General features: G+C 38.8%; 1 protein-coding gene across 2 annotated transcripts in view; it reads right to left on the minus strand.

The window, feature by feature from the left end:
- Positions 1-12,417, minus strand: part of KIFAP3 (kinesin associated protein 3) — an 81,477-nt gene that overhangs the window by 63,987 nt on the left and 5,073 nt on the right. For both annotated transcript variants that reach the window (XM_049776451.1, XM_049776452.1), the window contains exons 3-10: positions 11,595-11,749; positions 9,522-9,577; positions 8,952-9,093; positions 7,333-7,432; positions 5,479-5,603; positions 4,991-5,089; positions 2,578-2,756; positions 1,211-1,373 (exon numbers count right to left, since the gene is read on the minus strand). In XM_049776451.1, the coding sequence (XP_049632408.1) occupies positions 1,211-1,373; positions 2,578-2,756; positions 4,991-5,089; positions 5,479-5,603; positions 7,333-7,432; positions 8,952-9,093; positions 9,522-9,577; positions 11,595-11,749 (1,019 nt within the window). The remainder of the gene's footprint in view (positions 1-1,210; positions 1,374-2,577; positions 2,757-4,990; positions 5,090-5,478; positions 5,604-7,332; positions 7,433-8,951; positions 9,094-9,521; positions 9,578-11,594; positions 11,750-12,417) is intronic.

The raw sequence follows: 12,417 nt of genomic DNA on the forward strand, positions 1-12,417 counted from the left end.
AAGCATAATATCACAATGCAGGAAACTGATTAACCAACATTAAAGCTGTAGGGGGTGACTCCAGATTTCTGAAATCTCATCACTATGGTTGGGGCTAATGGAGTTTCTAGGAAAAATATATCCTCATCACTGTCAACTGACCCACAACAAACTTGCAATATGATCAAGACTAAACCCATGCTCTATTTCATCAATTTAATTTTGATGTTGGGGCACCACACAACAATGCTCAGGGCTTACTCCTGGCTCTGCACTCAGAAATTACTCCTGGTAGTTTGGGGGACCATGTAGAATGCTGGGGATTGAATCAGGGTCAGGGTGTGGAAGGCACATGTTACTCGCAGTGCGATTGTACTGGCTCTTCTCTGCTCTTCTCTTACTTTAAGCCACCAAGATGATAGTGTTGCTTATTAATCATCACACCTTCTCCTAATACATTTAATAGATGTTTCCTGAGAAGTGATTGATAAGAACATTGAAAGTTTACAGGAATTACTTACATATGAACTGGTAATTAAAGTTTGGAATTTATTTTAAAAGTATGGCAGAACATAAGAACCTAAACATCTGCATTTTAATAAAATGCTGAAGAGCACATACTTTCTAATTTCCCTGTATTGTTATTTTAAAAATTATCTTCTTATTTATTTTGTATTTTATGGTAACACCTGGTGTTGTTCAGAGTCTAGTCCTGGCTTTCTGCTCAGAGATCACTTCAGGGGATCAAACCCAGTTGGGCTGCATGTAAAGCAAACACGTTAGCTGCTGCACTATCCCTCTGCCCACCTTTTTCTGAACTTCTAAAATTAGTTTTGGGGCCACATCTAATGCTGGCAATGCTCAGGGGTTTCCAGAAATCACTCTTGGCAGTGCTCAGGGGACCACTGAATAGGAATGCCGGGGATTGAACCCGGATTGGCCATGTGTATTATTTTTATTTTTCTGGCCCCTGGTGGCACTTCTATACTTTCACATTGGTTCAATGTGGATAAAGAAACAGTTAATATTTTTTCTTCCATTTCACCATGAAAATCCTAATGCAAGTCTTTTCACTTACTCTGCTGCATTCCATTCTCCAGTTCCTTGTCCCAGACACACAGAGAATCCCTCTGCTGAGCAGCAGACCTTCAACACAGCTTGATTTCCACTCCCCACCCTCCCGCGGTGAAAGCTACATGACAATCCTAGTAGGAAGCTCTAAGGTACATACCTAGGAGGGCAGTGAGTTTGGGGAGTAGCCCAACTTGTACCATCTTGTTCCTCAGCCCTGTGTCAAAGGACAGGTTGAGCAGGAGCCGGAGGGTGATATTCAGCAGATCTTCATGCTCACATGGGATCATCTTGACCAGTTTGTCAACAATGTCCATTTCCACCTATGTATAATAACATGGAGTGAGGGTCTTGAAGGTACAGCAAGATCACATATGTTGAAAATTACTATTTTTTTAATAAAATTCTTACTCTCATATACCTTTTTAAAAAAGAATCTCGAGAACCTAATTTTAATCTACATGCATCTCTAAAATCAAATAGTGGAGAGAAAAACAGATTCTCAGTCATCTTTCCCATTTCTCACTTAATAGCATCAACTGAAACAGAAATGTCGAGAAAAACCATCAGGAAGAGTAAATGTCTAGCACCAGAGCCACACTAAGGCATAAGGGGATCAAGAGTGACCAACTAGAGCTAAGCTCTTGACAAGGAAGACCTAACCCGTCAAGTCCAAGGCCTAGGAAGCTAAATGCCAGTCTAGCTCCAGCACACAAAAAGCACTGAGCTCAGTTTCTACTAACTGCGTGACTAGCTCTCAGCCAAAAATTATGCTGCAAGAATAAGATGAAGAAAACAACATACTGGTAAGAGACAAGGCAACAAAACAGAGAGCAACAGAACCGGACTTGGTTCTGACCTCTCTATACTTCACTCAAAGATGAAAACCACACAAAGAGGTTCTATTGGAAGAGATGGGTAAGGACAGGATTTTGCGCAAAGGTACTAAGGGAATGAAATGAAAATACAAAAACACTCATGAATTATCCAGCTACCCATATCAAAGCAAGCATGAGTGGATACAACACAGCTAAAGATATTAAAAATTAAGCCAGAGGGCCGGGCGGTGGCGCAAGAGGTAAGGTGCCTGCCTTGCCTGCGCTAGCCTTGGACGGACCGCGGTTCGATCCCCTGGTGTCCCATATGGTCCCCCAAGCCAGGAGCGACTTTTGAGCGCATAGCCAGGAGTAACCCCTGAGCGTTACCGGGTGTGGCCCCCCCCCAAAAAAAAAATTAAGCCAGAGAGACTAGAGAGAGAACATTGGTATGTGGTATTCATTTTTCTTTCCTCTTGGTTTTAGAAAATTTGTTATCTCTAGCTTTATTTAAAGGATGTGTGTGTATGGGAGACATGGCAGTGTTGGGGGAGGGTGCATCCATTCTGGTTCTGTGCTCGGGGGATTGTATGTAGTGCCAGGGATCAATCTGGGGTAAGTCACATGCAAGTCAAGTGCCCAGCACCCACTGTCCTATTGCTCCAGTCCCTCAATATATTCTAATTTGAAAATTAGCAAAGATGGAAGTTACCATGTCATTCTTGTTCTCCATAAAGATACTGAGTTTCTTCAAGAATGAGACAACTAGAATAAGCAGCTCAAAGTTTTCTCTATCCAGGGCTTTCACCAACATATGGACTATGTTCTTATTTCTCATCTTCAATTCTGTGCGAGTGTCTTCAGCAAGGTTCAGAAGCAAATAAAGAGCAACTGGGAAAGCAGAATTGACAAGCGTTAAATGACTGACTAGTGATCCAAAAATTAACAAAATATTTCTACTTAACAAAGGGACAAGTGAGGTTCTAGGAAAATATGTATTAATTTACTGAATAATGTACAAATAGAAGAAATAAAGCATTATTAATGTGCATATATGAATGAATATACACATCTCTATGTTCTTATATTAAGGACAAAACAAAATAAAATAAAATAATGATTCTTCTGTTCTTGGTACTTAATATTAATAAATACCAACCAAAGATATTTATTAGTTAATAAACTGGACAGGCAGGGAAATAATTTTATACATAAAGAAAACAAGGCAAAATACATATTAGTAAATAATAAACAGATTGTACAAAGAAAATATTTTATACATATAGAAAATAAAGCAAAATAGTGTAACAATTTAGTAAGGACAGCTGGATAGAAAAAGAGATATAATTAAAAAATATATAACTAGAACTAAATTTGAGAATAGAGAAATGTGAGTTTCCCAAATTCCCACTGACTCTTGGGTGTAGAAAAGGGTCCATCTGAAATAACATTAATTTAAACAGGAATTTAACTAGACAAAGCTTCAGCAAATTAAATCTACTAATACAAATACAATCAGGCCTTGATTCATATTGCTTTGGTGAGCAACAGACCATACATGTTCCACATCATAGCTGGTCCTCATCAGCCAGTCTACAATTCTGGGGTGCCCTGAACTATCACAATAGTCACAGAATCATCAAGTCAGAAACTGGGTGGCTGACGTTACAAATGGTCCACGGAGCATGCCAGGGGTCATTACTGAGCACAGCATCAGAAATAGCCCCAGAGCACAGTATGTTCCTCCACCCAAAATAAAATAAAATAAAATGCTTGGGATATATTTAAAAAAAATACATTAAAAAAAATCCTATATGTTGGGGCTGGAGCAATAGTACAGAGGTAGGGCATTTGCCTTGCACACAGCTGAACCAGGAAGGAAGGTGGTTCAAATCCCGCCATCCATGTGGTCTCCCCCCAAGCCAGGAGCAATTTCTAAATGCATAGCCAGGAGTAACCGAGTGTCACTGTGTGTGGCCCCAAAACAAACAACCCCCCCAAGCCCCCCCCCCAAAACCCTCTATGTTAATAAGGTGCCATGTGGAAATAAAATGTCAACTGAAAAGATGTAGCTTTTTCTCTGGCCATAAGACTCAATATTGTTAAGATGTGAATTATTCCCAAATGAATGTATATATTTAATGAATTCATGATAAAGATACCAATATTTATTTAATTTTGGAGGGAGACCATACCTAGCAACCCTCAGGATTTACTCCAGCCTGTGCTCTGGGGTGCTGGACCCAGGTGGCCGTGTGCAAGGCAAACACCCTACCTGCTCTACTATCTCTTCAGACCCCCAAATTTATTTTTATATAAATAAGTTGATACTAAAGTCTATATCTCTTAGTAAGCCTCAGAAAGAAGAAACTTTTATTTAAAAATTAAGCAAGAGCAATACTTTAAAATATTTAAAATTTCCTAGGAAAGTAACATAATAATTCGTAAGTATAATAGGATTTGAGAGATGATTTTGGAGGGGTGGTCCCAAGTAGGGCTCAGGGAGTCTTTAAGTCACCAGAAGTGTTTCTTAGGGAGGTGTCTACGGCTCTACTCTGATACCTGGAGGACCAGTTGATTCAGAGGATTGAAGCTGGGTAGTTGCACCTTACTTGGTACTATCTCCCAGTCCCGCACTTCTTGTTTTTGAAGTTACTCAGAGAATTAAAAAAAAATCCCAAGTAAATAAATGATAAATCTATACATATTAAAACTGGAAGGGGGCCGGAGTGCTAACACAGCAGTAGGACGTTTGCCTTGCACACAGTTGACCCAGGATAGACATAGGTTCGATCCCTGGCATTCTATATCGTTCCCTGAACCAGAAGCGATTTCTGAGTGCAGCACCAGAAATAATTTCTGAACACCACTGGGTGTGGCCCAACCTTCCCCCAAAACAAAACAAAACAAAACAAAACAAAACAAAACAAAAAGAACTGAAAGAGCCATTAGCTAAAATGATAAAATAGTAGAGTGATATTTAAACATGCAAAGGATAAAAACAGTGCCATGTCAAAATTTATAGAACTTTTCCATTAGTTGTACCAATCTGATCCCAAAATCAAACAAAAATTAATGCAGAGTAAAGCTTTCAGTCACTCTGCTCATTGCTCAGAAATTCCTACCTCGTAAAAGTTGCTCCTGTTTCACTACAAGCCCCTGGTACTTTTTAAATGTCTTTTCATAATCCTTTCTCAAGGGCTGGCTGTCAGGATCTTCATCAAGTAAAGTCTAAGTTAAGGAGCACCCACATTGTTTAAAACAGGCCAACTGGAAAATAAATACTCAATGGAGAGATCTAATAAAGGATACAAAATATTTTTCATAAGAAAATATGCTACTAACATGAACAATGACCAAAATCAGTGAGAACAGAAACTCACAGATAGTTATCCGGGATCACTATTACCTGTCCCCCAAAGTTATAACAATATTATAAATATTTGTCATATTACATTAATGCTAAGAGTTTCATTCTTTAGCTTACCCTTCAAGACATTTGTATCCCCCCCTAAAACAATATGAATGGCAAAAAAGAAAAATCATTCATCCACCTAACACTCCTTGTCACAGGCAGCAAAAGTGGGGAGAAAGTGCTAGTTTAAAAGGATATCAGCTTTCTTCTTCTTCAAAAGTTCTTCCTGCCAAAGCTCATGCCTTTTTAACTCATGATCGATGATATTCATACACAGAGCTCCAATTTTATAGTGAGTGATGAGGCCATGGAACTGGGAAAAACTTTTAAATAAACCCAAATATTAGTGCATGGTTCAAAGAAATGCTTTTTTGTGTGTTGGATGAACTATACTGGGCGACCACTGTCACAAATGTAGACAATAAAGGTTTGTTTTATTTTAAAATTTATTACTATTATTTAGGAAAATAATATTTATAAATATTTGTTTTTATTTATTTTATGTTTATTTGGCCAACCTGACAATGCTCAGGCTCATGGATTATATGGGATGCCTATGATTTGAACACTGTTGGTCATATACAAGGCAAGAACCCTATCTGCTGTAGAATGGCTCTGGCCTCTAGAAAGTAACTTTTAGGTACACAATTCAGTAAATGACATTTTATTTTACTTTGGCTTTTGGGCCACACCCAGCAGAGCTCAGGGGTTATTCCTGGCTCACACACAGGAAACTTTAGGCAGGCTTGAGGGACCATATGGGATGCTAAGGATTGAACCAGGGTTAATGCATGCAAGGCGAATGCCCTCCCACTGTACTATTGCACTGGCCCCGGTCCTATTATTATTTTTTCCCAATCCTATTATTTTAAAGCTAGAAATTAAATACATTTTTGTAACTAATCACAAAACTATTTAATCTAAAATGAAGGTTCTTGTTGTCTAACAAAATGAATAATATGATACTAGCATTGGATCAAGTATCAAAGAATAAACTAGGAAAGAATTAGCAATTAACTTTGCATGTATTTCTAAGATAATTCCCTTCACCCAAGTATTTATTGAGCAAAATCTTATATGTTGGTGGGCATTTATAGAAGAGATGAAAGTAGTTCTTTGTGTACTGGCTGAAAACCTTTCATAATCAATCAAAATAAACACTTCTAAAGAACATGCATATAAATAACATATAAGCAGATGTTATAGGCACCATTACAGATATTGATCACATGTACATATGAACCTTATTACTGAATGACACTAAAAATGCCTCCGGGCACTAACTCCAGGTCAGGCTTTAGCCTAAGTATCTGAAGAGGCACTTTTACTGCCTAGTTTGCAGGAGAGGAACCAAGATATGAATGTAGTGCTTTGAGCAAGGCCTCAATCTAAGGAAGATTTGGATTTAGATGGAAGCAGGTCTGCTCCTGGGACCTGGACCCGCACCCGCACGCATACTTGACACTGTCCTACTTACTCTCGGGGGGGGGGGGGGGAGAGAGAGAGAGAGAGAGAGAGAGAGAGAGAGAGAGAGAGAGAGAGAGAGAGAGAGAGAGAGAGAGAGAGAGAGAGAGAGAGAGAGAGAGAGGAGAGAGAGAGAGAGAGGAGAGAGAGAGAGAGAGAGAGAGGAGAGAGAGGAGAGAGAGGAGAGAGAGGGGAGAGAGAGAGAGAGAGAGAGAGAGAGAGAGAGAGAGTGTGTGTGTGTGTGTGTATGGTGTGCAAATGTGTATGCCCGTGTGAGTACAGGTTGAGCAAGGCCTCAATCTAAGGAGGATTTGGATTCAGATGGAAGCAGGTCTGCTCCTGGGACCCGGACCCGCACTCATACTTGACACTGTCCTACTTACTCTCGGTGTGTGTGTGTGTGTGTGTGTGTGTGTGTGTGTGTATGGTGTGCAAATGTGTATGCCTGTGTGAGTACAGGTTGATGGATCAAACCACAGAAAAGACAAGGGATGGGAAATGAGACAGACAGAGGCAGATACAAGAAGCACTGGATGAAGCCATCCAAAGGCCCAGATGACTTCCTGTGTTTATTGCCTAAGTCCGTACCTGGAAAAGCAGAAGAAGATGTAGATGATGTTCGTTGCTAATTCAACACTTTGCTTCCAGTCTTCTCTCAGGACTCTGGCTAACGCACCTAGGGCAGTTTCTGAAGCAAAAGGGGCCAAATGAAAGGGATCATTGCTGGAGGCACTGTCTCAAGGACAATCAGTTTTAAATGTCTGCTTATTAATAAGTAACGAAGCTCAGGCAGAACTGGGACAAAAAAATGGGATGCTTCTTTCCAATACAGAAATGCTATTTTTAAAACTACAATCCAACTTTTACTTCAAAACTCATAAACAAAATTGTAGTCTAGAGCCATAAAAATAAAAATTTGATTTAGATAAAGTAACAAAAGGCCTATTATGGTTCATGATAAAAGTAATTTATTTTTTGATTTGCATTTCCAGTTATAATCTTGCTAAATCTGATTTAGTGTTTATGAAATAGAGAAAAACCAAAACATAAAAAATAATGAGCAATTTAGAAGTTTTCTAGCAGCAAGAAAGCAAATTAATAACTAAACTTACAAACAGAAAATTGGTCTAATATCTTAATGGCATGTTAAACTAATGCCAATAAGCTTAGAACAAAAAATACTTTCATAAAATTAGCTTCAGGGTAAGTTAATAAATATCCCTGCTAAATTTTTATCTTGAAAAAGGTGCAAAAATTAATGAGTTGACAAAAATGAACATTACGTAATGCAACAAGTTTCAAATTAGTGTTGTTATATGGCTAGCCAATGCTTAAATAATAAAAAATAAGGGAAAATATTTGCAGGATACAGAGACCATAACTAAACTTTCTATAACAGGTACCTGGGATCTATTGTACTTCATGGATTGCATTATCAGTACTTATTATGGCAATGAAATGTTACATTTATTTGAGCTATAGGTCATTTAGGCTAAGAAGAATTTATTAGATTACTATTAAGTTGCTTAGTGAGGATTTTTTCTTGTTTTTTTCTTGTGCAGGGTCACGTAGCTCCACCCTCACTTCGAATTCCCACTCCCTGGGAACAAAAAGCTATAACCTAAGTGGCCACTGCATACTGGGGGTCCTTCAATCTTTGGTTAAGTGAGGATTTTTGTTTTGTTTTATTTTTGGGCCACATCCGGTGATGCTCAGGGGTTACTACTGGCTCTGTACTCAGAAATCGCTCCTGGCTTGGGGACCATATGGCACGCCAGGGGATTGAACTGTGGTCTGTCCTAGGTCAGTCACATGCAAGGCAAATGCTCTACCACTGCACCACCAATCCGGCCCCAGAGGATTTTTTTTTTAAACTGAAAACATCCAGGCCAGAGTGATAGTACAGTGAATAAAGCACTTGCTTTGCACGATGCAGACCCTAACTCAATCCCCAGCATCCTAAACAGTAGATACCTGAACCACCAGGAGTGATCCCTAAGTGAAGAGCCAAGAGTAAGATCTGAGTACTGTCAAGAGTGGCCGCCCAACAATCAAAACTAAACAAAAATTAGGAGCAAAGGTAATCAGGAGTTGGAAAATAAGCATTTTCCTTTGGTATAAATATTTTTTGCTTCTTTCTCTCTAGACAGTTTTGAATTCATATTTTATAAGTCTTTTCTAAAAAAGTATTTACAGATAGAACTCACCATTCAGCAGTAGTTCCTCCAGGTTATCAGGATTTCGAGCCAGTTGTAGGATGAGAGCAGAGCCTCGGACCTTATCAGGAATGTCCTCGTACAGTAACTCTATGTACTCATCCATGTCGTTAATGTTGGCAACTTCATCAATCTGAAACAGAGGAGGGATGGCCCAGTGAGCTGCCTACAGAAGGACACTGTAAATCAATATGTCAGATTTGAGACCAATGCATTGTCCTTTATTAGAATGGACAATTTCCCAAGAACTCATACTAGTCATCTTTGGACAAGTTGGAAATTAGATCTTGGGGTATGATGACTTCAATACAAAGTAGCTAAACCCTCTGTGAATGAGACAGATAAGAAAATGGGAGGAAAAAATACTATTTGAAAAAGCTCAGATGGTTGTCAATTAGACTTTAACAATTTTCAGTTGAATTTTTCTACCTTTCTTGGATGCTTCTAAGTTCAGTTTTCCACACATCAAATCTGGTTGTGATTGTACACGTTGTGAGGCCAAAGACAATACCTTCGGTAAGACCTATCCTAGATCACAATATCATCAAAATATCATTTTACCTCCATTCCTTCAAAAGGAGGTGGGTCTTTAGGCTTGCTCGATTTTTCTTTTTTCTCTGTAAAAAGAATTTTTTTAATGAGGAAAAATTTAAATTTAGGGTTTTATTTTAAAATAATTTTTATTTTCAGTAGCTGAATTTAGTTCTAGATACATGCAGTTTTTTAATAAAACATTTTATAAAATACCTTTTTTTTCCAAATGGTATCAGAAACACACTCATCTATGATCCCACTATCCTAATGAGGCTATTAAAGGCATATACATGAATAAAATCCATAAATTGATCACTAAGTTATGTGAGGCAGAAATTCTACGTTTCCTTCCTGGATGACTATTTGGGTACAAAGAGAGCCAGACTTGCCAACAAGATGCAAAAACATCTATTTAAAGTCTTCTTTCCCGCCCTTTCCTAATGTACATTTGAGGTAGGAAAAGAAAAATAACTAAGGCAAAGAGAAGTTGCTGCATGACATAACTGAAAGAAAAATTAGCAAAAGAAATGATTCAGTTTGTAAAGTTCAAAGCTAAAATAAAATTAGAATCATAAATTAAAAGGCAAATTTGATATTTAAATTAATTTAATCTTCACTGTATCTACAGGCACTGAGCAAGACTGAGAAATTTTTTATATTGAATTTGCCTGATTACTAATAATTTTTTCTACCCCCCCCCCCAAAATGATCAAAAATGCTTGTGTTCTGGCTCAAACACTGGCACTACATATACATTAGAACAAGCTCTAGTAGTATAAATATTTTTGATCTTATAATTGACATATATGTCCCACAAATTAGCCCTAATTGATTTCAGGGCCAATCAACATAAAGTTATGCTTTCTCCACTGCTAGATTTTAACCTAGATTATTAACTACATCAATGGTTTCTATTAAGCAAAGAAACAAAAAACAGCTTAGACTAAAGAATCTCATAAAATGGGATTGGAGAGATAATACAATATATATAGGTTAAGTACTTTCCTTGCATGTGGCTGATCCAGGTTCAAACCCTGGCATCTCATAGGGTCCCCGAGCACCATCAGGAGTGATTCCTAAGTGCAAAGCCAGGAGTAACCTGAGTATCACCAGGTATGGTTCCCAAACAAACCAAGAATCGCATAAGCAATTCATTAATGCTTTGTGTCAATCACTTGCTATCCAAAGCGATTACCAAGTAAAAATATTTTTCTTTGCAAGGGCTTCCCCAGCAAAATTATTTTCTTTTAATTTTTAATTTTACATTTTCTTTCAGTTATACAGCTACTTTTCCTTGCCTTATTGATTTTTCTGCCCACCTCAAAATGTACATTAGGAAAGGGAGGAAAAGAAAAGTTAAAATAGATGTTTGTTTGCTTCTTTTTGGGGATTTGGTGACAGCATCCTGGCAGGGCCACTGGGATCAACAAGGTGGTGTTCCAGGCACCGCCTGTGCTAGGGGTCAAACTCTGGGCCCTGCTATGCAAGGCCCACACTTCACCCCTTTGGTCATCTCCCAGGGTCACCAGGGAAACTGGGAAGAAAGAATAATGGATTTGTTTTTTTGCCAAAAAACTCTAATGTGGGGTGGAAAGCTAACTTTTGGACTGGAAATTTATTTTCACATGAACAATGATTGGAAAGTTCCTGAGTCCTTTCATTTCTGGGTAGAGGGGAAAAGAGACAGAATCAACCTGAAAACTAAGCGAAAGGTTTATAGAATTTTGGAATTAGCTTTTCGCCTTACTGCTACATATACTTAGACACAGTACAAGACAAAAAACTAGCAGTTTTGTATAGCCATACGTAAGGCCATAAATAAGTGTTATTTATTTGGTTTTTGAGCCATACCCAATGGTGCTCAGGAGTTACTCCTGGCTCTGCACTCAGAAATTACTCCTGGCAGGCTTGGGGGACCATATGGGATGCTGGAGATCAAACCTGGGTCAGCCTTGTGCAGGAAAATGCTCTCCGCACTGTGCTATGGTTCCAGTTTCAGTCAATGCTCATTTTTTTCCGTTAACCTCACATCACCACTCTAATATCAAAAGCATAGTTGAGAAGCAGTGGCATCTCTATGTCTTGACTTCTTCTTAGTACCTTTTCCTGACAGTGAATCCCGGCGGTTCTGCAGATAGTACAACAGCTGCTCCACCTCATGGAGCTTTGAGGGGTGGATAAGTTTACACTCCTCAACCACCTTCCGTGCTAAAGAAGAGATATCTGTGTTGGCATTGAGACTTTTCAGACGGATGCTGCAAGGTAAGCAGAATTACTCAGGTCAGAGTATGCCAAGCAATCCTTTCTCTGAATAAATGACTGCATTACTCACTATAAAATATGTCAGACATATCAGATATTAAATACTAGAAAAAACTTGAGCAATGATTTTCTTTGGACTGGACAATGGAACAAAAGGGACAAAAGATTTGCATCTGTGTCTTCGAGACTTTGTACCATATTCAAAGATCTTGTTATAAAGGCGTACTCCTAGAAATTCCCTTTATTATGCAAGATAAAGGCAAGATATAGACAGGCCTAGAGTCTTGATGACTTTTTTTTTAGCTTTTGGGCCACACCCAGAGGCTCTCAGGGTTAGTATTGACTCTGCACTCAGAAGTTATTCCTGGCAGGCTCAGGGGACCTTATGGGATGCTGGGGATGAAACTTGGGTTGGCTATATGTAAGGTAAATGCCCTACCTCTTTGGTTCAAGGGCTAGAATCTTTAGGAAATATACCTCTATGCTTACTGGAGAATTCCTATTTTCAAAAAAAATGGAATCTTTTGGGGCTGGAAAGATAAAACAGCGGTAGGGCATTTGTCTTACATACAGCTGGCCAAGGATGGGCAGTGGTTCGAATCCTAGCATCCCATATGATCCCGTGACCGCCACAAGTGATTTTTAGCACAGAGCCAAGAGT

This window comes from Suncus etruscus, chromosome 7 (assembly GCF_024139225.1).
Source record: "Suncus etruscus isolate mSunEtr1 chromosome 7, mSunEtr1.pri.cur, whole genome shotgun sequence".
NCBI lineage: Eukaryota > Metazoa > Chordata > Mammalia > Eulipotyphla > Soricidae > Suncus > Suncus etruscus.